The sequence below is a fragment of the Myxine glutinosa genome, chromosome 6 (genome assembly GCF_964187855.1).
Source record: "Myxine glutinosa chromosome 6, kmMyxGlut1.1, whole genome shotgun sequence".
Lineage (NCBI taxonomy): Eukaryota > Metazoa > Chordata > Myxini > Myxiniformes > Myxinidae > Myxine > Myxine glutinosa.
In genome coordinates, this window is record NC_136266.1 from 67,957,133 (window position 1) to 67,970,841 (window position 13,709).

The 13,709-nt window shown below is 49.1% G+C and overlaps 1 protein-coding gene across 5 annotated transcripts in view; it reads left to right on the forward strand.

Annotated features, from left to right (window-relative positions):
• The first annotated feature begins 1,887 nt into the window (after positions 1-1,887).
• Positions 1,888-13,709, forward strand: part of LOC137429910 (5-azacytidine-induced protein 2) — a 34,349-nt gene continuing 22,527 nt past the window's right edge. For 2 of the 5 annotated variants that reach the window (XM_068120275.2, XM_068120277.2), the window contains exons 1-3: positions 1,888-2,175; positions 3,298-3,563; positions 6,269-6,385. In XM_068120275.2, coding sequence (XP_067976376.2) covers positions 3,300-3,563; positions 6,269-6,385 — 381 coding nt within the window. In that variant the 5' untranslated portion in view covers positions 1,888-2,175; positions 3,298-3,299. Of the gene's footprint in view, positions 2,176-2,470; positions 2,575-3,297; positions 3,564-6,268; positions 6,386-13,709 lie in introns of those variants that run through there. The other 3 variants (XM_068120278.2, XM_078779967.1, XM_068120276.2) reach the window with 3 other exon arrangements.

Consider the following 13,709-nt stretch of genomic DNA (forward strand, 5'->3'; position numbering starts at 1 on the left):
AAGCGTAATTCTAGTGGGTTCTAAAGGGTAATTATAGGCGGTTTTAAAGGGTAATTCTAATGGGTTCTAAAGGGTAATTCGAATGGATTCTAAAGGGTAATTCTAAGAAGTTCGAATGGGTTATAAAGGTTAATTCTAAAGGCCAGTTCTAATGGGTTCAAAAGGAAAATATAATGGGTTCTAAAGGGTAATTATAATGGGTTATAAAGGATAATTATAATGGGTTCTAAAGGGTGATTCGAAAGGGTAATGTTAATCGGTTCTAAAGGTTAATTCTAATGGGTTCTAAAGGATAATTATAATGGGTTCTAAAGGATCATTATAATGGGTTCTAAAGGATGATTCTAGAGGGTAATGATTAATCGGTTCCAAAGGTTAATTCTAATGGGTTCTAAAGGATCATTTTAATGGGTTCTACAGGTGAATTCTAATGGGTTCTAAAGGATAATTATAATGGTTTCTAAAGGGTGATTATAACAGGTAATGCTAATCTGTTCTACAGGTTAATTGTAATGGGTTATACAGGTTAATTCTAATGGGTTCTAAAGGATAATTATAATGGGTTTTAAAGGGTGATTCTAAAGGGTAATGCTAATCGGTTAAAAAGGTTAATTCTAAAGGATAATTATAATGGGTTCTAAAGGGTGATTCTAAAGGGTAATGCCAATCGGTTAAAAAGGTTAATTCTAAAGGATAATTATAATGGGTTCTAAAGGGTGATTCTAAAGGGTAATGCTAATCGGTTATAAAGGTTAATTCTAAAGGCTAATTCTAATGGGTTCTAAAGGGTTATTCTAAAGGGTAATTCTCGTGGGTTCTAATGTGTTCTAAAGGTAATTCTAAAGGGTAATTCTAGTGGGTTCTAATGTGTTCTAAAGTGTAATTCTAGTGGGTTCTCATGTGTTCTAAAGGGTTATTCTAAAGGGTAATTCTAGTGGGTTCTAATATGTTCTTAAGGGTAATCCTAGTGGGTTCTAATGTGTTCTAAAGGGTAATTCTAGTGGGTTCTAATGGGTTATAAAGGGTGATTCTAAAGGGTGATTCCAAAGGGTAATTCTAGTGGGTTCTAAAGGGTAATTCTAGTGGGTTCTAATATGTTCTAAAGGGTAATCCTAGTGGGTTCTAATGTGTTCTAAAGGGTAATTCTAGTGGGTTATAATGAGTTATAAAGGGTGATTCTAAAGGGTGATTCTAAAGGGTAATTCTAGTGGGTTTTAAAGGGTAATTCGAGTGGGTTCTAATATGTTCTAAAGGGTAATCCTAGTGGGTTATAATGTGTTCTAAAGGGTAATTCTAGTGGGTTCTAATGGGTTATAAAGGGTGATTCTAAAGGGTGATTCTAAAGGGTAATTGTAGTGGGTTCTAAAGGGTGATTCTAAAGGGTAATGCTAATCGGTTATAAAGGTTAATTCTAAAGGCTAATTCTAATGTGTTCTAAAGCGTAATTCTAGTGGGTTCTCATGTGTTCTAAAGGGTAATTCTAGTGGGTTCTAATATGTTCTTAAGGGTAATCCTAGTGGGTTCTAATGTGTTCTAAAGGGTAATTCTAGTGGGTTCTAATGGGTTATAAAGGGTGATTCTAAAGGGTAATTATAGTGGGTTCTAAAGGGTAATTCTAAAGGTTTTCATTCGTTTCTAGGCTTTTCCTATTTCATATTTAAAATGCTAAACTGAACCGCTTCCTTCGGACACAGGTGCGATTTTAAAAAAGATTTCTGAACTGTGAAAATCCAAAGAAGCACCACGACTGAAGGAAACAATCTCCCGTCCAAGGCTCATAATTTAGGTTCCATGTGTGTCGTCAGTGGTTTGTGTGTTGTTTAAATACCATACCAAGCATGTGACGAGGAGGGAAATTCCCCCCTGTGACGTCGCATAAAGAACGAAACACAATTTTGGGATATGAAGGATTAGGGAATGAAATATACATACAGGAACCAGTCGGAAGAACGATAGTTCGAAGGGCAGAGGAAAAAAAAACAAAACAGTGAAGAAACAACAAGGAAATCGTTTACTTCAAAAAAGGTATGGGGAGATCTTCTTCCTCTTTGTAAGATACAGTTTCGGTGTTCCCCTGTGTGATGGTTCTCTTCCGGATGTGAGGGCCGTGCTCCCGAAGGCTGTGTTGTGGAACGTCATTGTGAGAGTTTCTTGGGGGCGCCATCGGTCACCAAGGTAAGCACATTGGACCGAGCCCCGAAAACGGTGCAATGAGCGTTTTAAATTGAATGGTCGCGCTGTTTACCTGAGTTTAGACTTAAGAGTCGTCTCGTGATAAACCCAGCCCAGGTGAAGCTCGTTACCTCACTTCCTGAATCAAAGTTTGTTTTTGGTTTGGGCAGAATTTTCTGAAACCTCGATGTGTCTGCGTACACGAGGCTTGTTGTGGGTCACGTGCGACGTCGGTTGTTGCCGGTTGCGGTGTTGGCCGCGTTTGCTTCGCGTGGCCGTCCTGATTCTTCCTCTGCCTCTTCCTCTTGTTCTTCTTCCTGAGTCGGCTATTAGTCTTATCTTAGGCCAAACTTTCTGACACGACCGCATTGTCATCGTGATGTTCAAAACAAACCGTCACAGGTTGATTTTACTCCATGTTAGTTAAACAAACTGAGCATTTAATAGGCTTTTTATTTATTCGTATTCAGCCTGTAGTTGCTTGGCTGCATCATTTTCTGAGGATGCGGCTGTGCTGCTGATGCAGTGCCCCCTTCCCAGCTAGCTGGTACCCATAATATATGCTGACCTCGCAAGGATGACAGGCTGAGTCGACCCACCCGGTCTTAATTCGACGGCCCAACAGGGGCTCCAACTCAAGACCCTGGGATCTTAAGCCAGCCACCTTAACCGTTAAGCCAACACCAGGCCTATTTTTTTTTTTTTTTTTTTTGGTATACAAGATCGAGGCTCGTGAAAGAGCGAACATTAATCACACAGACAAACAGACAAACCGACACATAAAACAAATAACATCGGGAGCGGTAGACAAGATGGGGAGAGAGGGGGAAGGACACAAACACAACATTTGAGAGCAGGGACCGAGAGACATGGAGACATCGAGAGATCTGTGGGAGGGAGAGGGCTTTGGGGGGTGGGGGCATGGGAAGGGGGGGTGGGAGAGGTATAGTGGGAGAGGTATTTCTATTGTATTAGGTTAATCCAGCATGATGTCTTTTCCTGATTATAATGATGTATGATGATGTATTTTCCTCCGTGACAGAGAATTACTGTACTCTAATGTGAATTACTGTACTCTAATGTAAACCCTCCATTTGGAACATTTTCTCCCGTCATCATATTCAGGTATGGCTGGCGCAATGCACGAGAGTTCAGCTAGCTCTGATGATGACATCTCCATCCTGAGTCGGGCTGAGCTTGAGATGGAGCAGCAGGTTGAGCAGCCACCCCTGGCTCAACCCTCTTTTGAAGACATCCAGGCACCGCACAGTGCCCTCCTCGTGGCATACCATGTACTGAAAGAACGGCTAAAGCTTGTGGAGCGCGAAAACTCGACGCTCCGCCTCGCCGTGTCCTCTTTGAGGAGGTCATGGTGTTCCTCGGAGATCCAGGTGAGTCTCTCATCATCCAGACCGTGAGTCTCAGCATATAACGTTGTGCTCTTTCTGAAGCGAATAATTTCAAATCTGCCGCATTCGTTGCCAATTATTTGTTTCTTGGTAAACATATAACTGCAACTGGACCACTCTTCATCCTGTCAGAAAAATATGCAAACTCTTGACGATCAACTTTTTGTGACTTTCTGCATCGATTCAAAATTTCAAAGCATTTTCCAAACAGGGAAGAGAGGAGGACTAAAAGCGATTGTGAAATTGAGGTTTAGGTGGAGGTTTGTGAACTGTAGTTGAGGGTGTGCAAGTTTTAAGAGGTGCTGACTCTGACGAATGCTAGATCACCAGAGGGTCGTTTACAACACCCCATCAGAGCAGAGAGGTGGGACCGCTTGGGGTGAGAGGGTTGACCACAAAGAAGGTGTATTGGTGTTCACATCGCACATCCTCACTTGGAGATTGTATTTATACGTGCACTTTTGCGCGATGTCAACAATTGTATCTACATTTTCCCATCGAGAGCAAATTCTGGTGTCGGAGAAATACTTTGCACAATCTCCTGTGTGCAGCCCCTTTCCCTTACAAAAATTGGGGTTGCTCTTCCCTTCTGAAAATTATGTCCCATCCCCTCCCCCCTAACCCGCATTTATTGAAAGTTCACGCAACTATTAATATGTGCTGCTTCAAATTTGACCTGGTCTAATATGCACCATTAGGCCTTTTGATTGGGTCATCACTCCCACCCTCTAGGTGGCAATTTCTTTCTGTGCCATGACCAGCTATGACCAGGTACCCCCAACACGTATGTTAGCCTTAGATCATAAAAAACATAGGGGCAATACCCCTGGTGCTCACCTGGTAGAATAAACAGTATACTGCACTGACTAAAGGTATTTTAAACCAATTTAACAAAAAAACAAAAAAATACCTATTTTGGGGGGCAACCCCCTTCCCCCCCCCCCCAACCTCGTATACCTCCTCAGACCCCAATGTTTCGAATGCCTTGAACAAGCATTAGTACATCAATGGTGATGAAGGTTGAGGTAAAGTTTCATCTAATTTGCATGTGCAGCTTCTGAGAAGAAAGCAAATTCATATTTTTGGGGGCAACCCTCCCGTAGACACCCAAAGGGGCATATTTTTTAATGTCGTGAACAAATTTCATCGAAATTGTGTGTAGTTTCTGAGTAGAAAGCAAATACCTATTTTGGGGGGCAACCCCCCCCCCCCCGCACCCGCTTCCACCCCCCGTAGATGCCCAAAGGGCAGATTTTTATTATGCCATGAATAAAATTTGGTAGGTATATCACGGGTGATGAAGGTTGTGGTCAAGTTTCATCGAAATATTGTGTGTAGTTTCAGAGAAAGCAAATTCATATTCATATTTTGGGTGGTCAAACCTGGATCCACTTTCACCGCCGGTAGACCCCCTTAGACCCCGATTTTATTTTTATAATGCCGTGAACAAACTTTAGTCCCAACATAACAAATATGATTTGTACAAAGTTTGGTGACGATCCCTTCAGCGCTTTCGGAGAAGAAGTTGCAAGTGTTGACGGACGGACGGACGGACGGACGGACGGACGACGTGCCATCGCATAAGCTCCCCTGAACTTTGCTCCAGGTGAGTTAAAAATAATAATAAAGAAATAAATTGGCTGCCAGGATATATGGAGGTTTGAGTAGCGGTGGTAAACTGGCCGCTAGGGGTTCAAAGGGTCAAGGTGTTTTTTATGTTTGTTTGTGGTATGCATAGTCTAGGGTCTTGGAGGAGCTAGAATGCAGAACGGACCAAGACGTAACAGAACAAAAGGACATTGAAAATAAGAATCTGGTGGGGTAGGGATGGGACATGACAGGACACACCAACAGCAGTGTATGGGGAGCCTTGGAGGAAGGATGGACATTTTGGGGTGGGGGGTGGTACCATGTGAACATGGTAGACGCACCTTCAGAGTCTCAATCACAGACATGGAAGGAAAAACTGGGGAAGATGCGGAAATGGAACAAAAACGAAAGGATTGTGATTGAGCAGGTGGATTGGGGTGTGTGGGAAGGGGGGTGGAGCGGATGCAATAATTTAGAAACCCAGAATGGGGTTGGTTTGCGGGGGATTGAGGGTCATTTTTGCTCCATTTTTGATGGTTGCTTAATTACCTGTGTTCCTGTTTTTGCTTTCTCTCCTAGAAATGAACCGCTGGATTAGTAATCCCTTTTGACTTTAATTATTGCAACAATTTTTCAAAAAACAACCTCATCATGTCTGCTCGACCATAATCGCCACTGCATGGATCCATGAGACCACAATGTAACAAAACATCAAGGGTGATGACGCCAGCCAGTTTGTCTCCTAGACACCGACTTTGTCCTGGTCTTTCAGCTGGTGTAATGAGCTCCCTTTTGGCCTGCTCAGCCTTACTTACTCTAAATAGGTAGTGTAAACAAGCCTCAGAATTTTTAGTTTAGCTGTAAGGAACTACCAAGAGATTTCCCCGTATGTGACCCTGGTTTTCTTTCAGCAGTTTAACAAATGTATGCAGGAACTAATTTCTTTGTCTTTAAATGTTATGAGGAAGATGTTTAAAATATTTGACATACCGAGTGCCAGAATAAGACAGTGTTCTGAGCGATGTGATCAAACTCACAAATTTTAACCATGAGCCACACTGCCCTCTGCTGAATAATTAACTTTGCTCTGTATACAGGTGAATGGCATGCACGGAAGCCAGTGTGACATTGGTGTGCAGCATGACTTCTCCTGCGAGGCCTTCAATGAAGCATGTGAACACAGAGAAGCTTTAACCAAAATTACTGCTGAGAAGGTAACCCAAATGTTGTGTAAAGGTGATGCCAATTTTCCGTTTGTATTTTGAGTGTCCAGTACTGTCCATCTCGGGACAACAAGTTTAATTAACATCGGGCTCTCTCTCCTATATGATTTGCATCACTCCTTCTTTCATAGGCAACACAAGGCTGCGCGGGCTGGCATCATTGGCTGAGGGCTTGGCTGTGCCACTGATGCAGTGCCCTCCGTAGCTTAGGGCAGGTATTTGTAATTTGTTCAGTGTCCCGGCGATAGCTTGCCTACTCTTCATGAAAGACACAAATCTTTAACGTCCACCCATTAATGCTGGCAGATGGCGTGCTCAGTTGAACTTCCATCCTAGGGACGGCACACACTTTGATGAATCACCCTGCCTATGGAACAATTTATAGCTGGGTCGGGATTAAACCCAGCTACTCGTATAAACGTCCATGTTGAATGTGCATCCCTCTATGGTCTAGGCCAGTGGTTCTCAAACTTTTTTGGACTACCGCCCCCTTCTGCCCTCTTGGACCGGCCCAATGCCCCCCTTGTCCTATCGTTCGTGGTCGGACACCCATAATTTATGTAGATAGGAAGCAAAAATAACAGAAGCCAAATATTTTCTGAATAATATTTTACTTTATTTTACTTTACTTTTTATTTTATTTTGCACGACCTACAATGTTTCAGCAGAACAGGCCCAGGTGAGGCAAACTGGGAATCTGTTATCACAGGCCCAAATACCGTTAGTGTGAAGGGTGGGCCTGGTGACTCGCTGCGAGATTACGAACGTCTGGCTCCATCTCAGTGAGGTGGAGACGCAGATCGCCCCTCTTGGTAATGTCAAGGCGGTTTCGATACTTGGTCAGCAGCACCATCACGGTGCTGCACCCTCTTTCAACGAGGTATGATGTGGGGAACGCCATCAGCAGCAGTTCTGCCTCTGTCCACATTGCGGGGTATTCGCCCCGCTCCAAATTTGCCGTATTCATGCTGCGAGAATCTTGCCTTCGCCTCATCATCATTGTGGAGGTTGAAAATTTCGTCCTGTAATTCGCGCTTCACATCTTGAATGTCACATTTGAATGGGTTGATCACCCATGCTGGCACCGACAGTTCTAGCATGTCTCTGAAACGCTGCTCCATATCTCTAAGAATCTTCTCAAGGTGATTGCAATAAACGAGCAGCTCTTCATCAGAAACAGCAGTTTCCTTTGCCAACCGGGGAAAGTGGTACATATCTCTGCGGCTGAGGGTTTCCCTGTGCAGAGTCGCCTTGGTTACGAACGCGCCGATCACTTTCTTTGCTTTAATCAGCGTCATATGGTCACCCTGGAGTTGTTTGTTGACATCATTCAGTATACTGAATATGTCCGTGAGGTAGGCCACATCATGCTCAATCGCATTCACTTTCTCCGATGGCTCCGTATCAATTTCCGACAGAAACTCGACCACTGTTGAGGAAACGGGTCAAACAAGTGCCTTTGGACAACCATCAAGCTTCGGTATGCAACAGGAGCCGCTTGAATGCCTCATCGTTCTCCTGGCAAAGCTGACGAAACAGCCGATCATGCAAAGACGACACCTTGATTTTATTCACTGCTTTGATTACTGTTTGGAGTGATGTATGAAGTCTGGTGCTGAGAGCTTTTGCCACAAGATGCTGGCGGTACACGACGCAGTGAATGGCGAACACGGACGGTACCTGGTTCTTCAGAAGCGCAATAAAACCACGCTGGCGGCCAACCATCGCTGGTGCCCCGTCCGTCGCGCAAGCGAGAATGTTCTCCATCGGTATGTTCTTATCAGTAAAGTACTTCTCCAACGTTTGGAAGATGGAAGAACCCTTCGTATCGATCTGGAGAGAGCGGGCAAACAACATTTCTTCCACCATTTCCTGATCACGGATGAAGCGAACGTAGCAGAGTAACAGAACTTCACTGTCACGCCAAGTGGACTCATCCAGCTGGATGGCGAAGTGTGTGCTTCGCAGCTCACTACACAGCTTATCTTCTACATCTGATGACATTTCATCAATCTGCCTGGCCACGGAATCATTGCTGAGCGCAATCGACGAGAGAACTGGATTCGGATCCTGGCCCATAACGGTTTTTATCACTTCCCCAACAGCTGGTTTGATCAACTGTTCGCCGATTGAATACGGTTTTCCAGATCTGGCAATGAGCAATGACAGCTTATACGACGCTTCCAGTCCTTTATCCACGAGCTTTTGGCTGGCTTTGAACATCGTCGTTACCGTGGATCGCTTCTCAAATTTCTCTTTCAGCGATTGGAAATAGCTGACCTCTGCGCGAGCCTTATCACTGTGCTTTTTACTCAGGTGCTCGCTCAGTAGAGATGGTTTCATTGCTTCATTGGACAGCGTGATACCACACAACAAACGCATCGGTAACTGTTTGTTCGTCGGAGATGGAATGAATCCATACTTGATGTATTCGACGGAATACTGACGACACTTTTTCTTTGAGGCCGACATCTTGAAGCCGACCGGACGTGAAGCTTTTTTGAATAACGAAATCAACACGCCAAAATGTCGAAAGACTAACACCAGCGCTAACACTGACTGTTCATACCTTGCCCAATGTCTGTACTGGCAAGGCCAGGCTGTAAAGTTGAACCAGGCACGTTGAATAGTCCAGCACGAATAGAGTGTATTATATCCCGCATAAAAAGATTCTTGCCAGCCGATTGGTTGAAATGGCACCACGTGACAAAAATTAGTGTTGTACTATTGGCCGCATTGGCGGCCAATAGTATTTCGCTGGTGTCATACACTATCATGTTTGTTGCATGAGCATGTATGGACAAGAAAATACCTACACGACATCAGCGAATATGTGATCATAAAAACCATGCCAAGGGGGAAAGAATGTGGTCGTTGATTGGATGGCCAATTTGCCGAATGGCGCCAGGTAACCTGTTCAGACTGCAGGAAGCCCAATGAGCGCTCCAAATCGCCGCTGCTCCTCTAAATCGCCAGTGCCCCCCAAATCATTGTCAGCGCCCCCCTACCGCCCGTGGACTCTCGAGCGCCCCCCTGAAAGTTCCCAGCACCCACTGGGGGGTGGTAGGGACCACTTTGAGAACCTATAGTCTAGGCTCTAGGGTCTCGGCCATCTTGCCAGCCTGATTTGCATCAATGGCCGATCCATATTTCTGTAAAAAGATAAAACCACTATTTTGGTTACAATTGGATTTATGTCATGTCCTCACAATCAGAAAACCACTCGGTCCTCCAAAACCCTGCAGATCTTCTAAATTTCTTATAAGGTCCTACTAATTTCTTGCCACAGACAGGTTCACCTTTGATGTTCCAGTGCTCTTGCCAAGGCCCCGACAGGTCGCAGGTTAAAACTAGCGACTTCATAGAACACCTTACCCCATGCTGTCTTGAGAAGCAATGACACTGCCGGCGTCTGCGAGTGGCAAATTTGATTGGTTGTGATGACGTACAATGCCGTAATATTTCGTCCAAGTACTGCTGAACACAAGGGTTTTGAAAATGTCAAAAAGGCGATTTGTCTTGTACACTGTTCAATTATATAATTCAACAAAAATATAATGGGGATTTTTAAAGGTTGTAGAAAAAACATTCGGAAGTTTACCGCCGTTGATGCATCTTTTACACCACCTTATTTAACTAACACATTACATTAGTTCTTCGTGTCTGTTGTTTGTGTCCTTTATGGCGTCCTTAAAAACAGTAAGTTTCCTGTTTGGAGTGATTTTCAATTTGGTTTGACTGCCAGACAGACAGACAGAATAAAAATACATTTCTCACTCCTCTCTACGCACGTGCGATCGGGATGAATTCAGAGCCAAAGTACAATACTGCTAAAACTGCAGGTGAATACTAAAACCCACTGTACATGCCCCAGCAGGTGGGGGAATTAGACCCGAGTCACAGAGGTAAAACAGAAGTTTTTGTTAACTCAAAAATTTTAGATTGGGTCATACCTGGTGGAATTTTTTGCCATCTTTCAACTTTGCTCCAGCTGGGAAGTATGGGGATTTGTAATGGTGTGCCATCAACTTCACTCTCGTGTTAGTATTGTTGTGAGAATTTATGTAGTTTTGTGATATTTTGCTTTCATTGGGTGGAACGGGATTGATGATGTTGTGGCGGACACAAAAGCCCACTGGCGTGGTGACATCATTCCGCGCACCAAGTGGGCGGTGGCCACGCCCGAGGGGTAGGCGTGGCCTCATGATATACACCGGGCGCCAGTGTTAGTGAGCTCCTGAAATAAAGACGCTTATAAGTTACCGCTTGTCCGCTTCCTCCTTGCTCGCAAGCAGCGCGCGTAATGCCGCGCTTTACTGGTGACCCCCTTGACGTTGGATCTGCCGGAGCGATCCTTCCACACGCGACGCCATTGCCATGGCCAACTTCATCAAACTTCCCGAATTTTGGGAGGCTCAGGCCGAAGTCTGGTTCGTCCAGGCCAAAGCCCAATTTCAGCTTCGGCGCCTCACCGGCGATGACACGCGCTATTGCCACGTCGTCGCCTCCCTTGGGCCCGGCACGGCCGCTCGAGTTGTGTCCGTCCTTCGCCACCCACCGGACGGCCACAAGTACGAGGCACTCAAGCGGCTACTCCTAGCCGCGTTCGGCCTCACGGACGACGCACGGGCCGACCGCCTCCTGGATCTCCCCGAGCTCGGTGACACGCGCCCGTCGGTCCGAATGGACCATATGCTGTCACTGTTGGGCGACGAAGCCCCCGGTTCTCTATTCAGGGCGCTTTTCCGTCGCCAACTTCCAGCGCAGGTTCGCCTCGCGTTGGCCGGGACCGGGCTAACGGAACCCCGAGCATTGGCAGCCGAGGCGGACAAGTACTTCGCCGCTTCGGACACGCGGGCGAGAGTCGGCGTGGCCGTCACGGCCCTCGTGGCTGATGCTGCTGATGCTGCTGATCCACAGCATCAGCTTATACAGCATACGCAGCATGCTGATACGCACCTCGTGACCGCCGCCACGCCCCGCCCACCGCCGCGGCGAAAACCGCCACCGCGGGGAAACCCGCCAACTCCACCGGCCTGGCGGAGCCAGCCGCGCTCCTCCAGCTCCACCACCTGGTGCTGGTTCCACGCCAAGTTCGGCCACGAAGCTCGGCAGTGTCATCCGCCATGCTCCTTCAACAGGTCGGGAAACGCCTGGGCCGGCGCTCAATAGTGGCGATGAGCGCCGGCCGTTCGAGCAGCCTGCTGTTCATAACGGACACCTTCTCCGGGCGCCGTTACCTGTGCGACACGGGAGCGCAGGTGAGTGTCGTTCCCGCCGGCACGTCAGACAAGCACGCCGCGGGTGGGGGCCCCGCGCTGCTTGCCGCGAACGGGACGCCCATCCGTACGTACGGAAAACGCTGCCTCTCTCTGCGGTTCGGAGGGCAGGTTTTCCGATGGACGTTCGTCACCGCCGACGTGCCCATGGCACTGCTTGGCGCGGACTTCCTGTGCGCTAATGGGCTCCTGGTCGACGTCAAGCGCAGACGTCTTGTCCAGGCCGAGACGTTCAGCTCGCTCGCTTGTGCGTTGCCCAGCTCAACGAGCGGCTTGCCAAGCGGCTTGCCGAACGGTTCGGTTCCGGCCACGTTGGTCTGTACGCTTCCGGCAGCGGACGCATTCACCCGCCTCCTCGCCGGCTTCCCGGCCCTCACGCGGCCCACCTTCTCGGCGGGGGCCGTCAAGCACGGGGTGGCCCATCACATCCCCACCGTCGGGCCACCGGTCTACGCCCGGGCACACCGCCTCGGGCCGACGAAGCTGGCGGTGGCAAAAGCGGAGTTCGCTACCCTGGAGCGACTCGGCATCGTTCGGCGCTCAGAGAGCGCTTGGGCGTCGCCGCTGCACATCGTGCCGAAGCCCGGCGGGGGATGGCGACCGTGCGGGGACTATCGCCGTCTCAATGACGCCACGACTCCCGACCGCTACCGCGTCCCCCACATTCAGGACTTTTCCGCCCGTTTGGCGGGCATGTCCTTCTTCTCGAAGGTGGACCTCATACGCGGCTACCATCAGGTCCCCGTCAGGCCGGAGGACGTCCCTAAGACGGCGGTCATCACGCCATTCGGACTCTTCGAGTTCCTGCGCATGCCCTTCGGTCTGAAGAATGCGGCTCAGGCGTTCCAGCGACTGATGGACAGCGTCCTGCGTGACTTGGATTTTGTCTACGTCTACCTGGACGATATCCTCGTCGCCAGCGCGTCCCGCGAAGAGCACCTACGCCACCTCCGCACGCTCTTCGAACGCCTGGGCCAGCATGGCCTGATTGTGAACCCCGCAAAGTGCCGGTTTGGCGCCACCATAATCGATTTTCTGGGGCACCGTGTCACCAGGCACGGAGCCGTCCCCCTGCCGGCCAAGGTGGAGGCGGTGAAGGGGTTTCTGCGCCCCCGCACGATCAGAGGGCTGCAGGAGTTCCTGGGCATGGTGAACTTTTACCATCGGTTCCTGCCCCGTATCGCCCAGCTCCTGCGCCCCCTGCACGAAGCTCTCCGAGGTAAGCCGGGCAAAAGCGACGTTACCTGGACCGAGCAGATGGACACGGCGTTCACGGGCGCGAAGCTCGCCTTGGCTAACGCCACCATGCTCGCGCACCCGGCGCCCGATGCACCGATCGCCCTCACCACCGATGCCTCGGACTACGCGGTGGGCGCGGTGCACGAGCAATGGGTGCGTGGAATTTGGCAACCGCTGGCGTTCTTTAGCCGGCAGCTTCGCCCGCCCGAACGCCTTTACAGTACCTTCGACCGCGAGTTGCTCGGGCTTCACTTGGCGGTCAGGCACTTCCGCCATCTGCTCGAGGGCCGTGCGTTCACTGCCTTCGTCGACCACAAGCCGCTGATCTTCGCGATGGGCAAGGTCACCGAGCCGTGGTCGGCCCGGCAGCAGCGTCACCTCTCGGCCGTGTCCGAGTACACGACGGACATCCAGCACGTCGCGGGGAAGGACAACCCGGTGGCGGATTGCCTTTCCCGGGCCGTCGCCCACGCAGTCCACCTCGGCATCGACTATGCCCGGATGGCAGTGGACCAGGCCGCTGACCCCGACGTCCAGGCCTTGCGGACTGCCGTCACGGGCCTCCGCGTCACCGAGGTGGCGTTCGACGGCGCGGGCGCGGCCCTCTTGTGCGACGTCTCCCTCGGGCGTCCTCGCCCCATCGTGCCCGCGGGCTGGCAGCGCCAGGTGTTTGACGCCATCCACGGCCTGTCCCACCCGGGCACGAGGGCCTCCCAAAGGCTGATCGCCGACAAGTTCGTCTGGCATGGCCTCCGGAAGGCCGTCCGTGGCTGGGCCAGGACGTGCCTCGTGTGCCA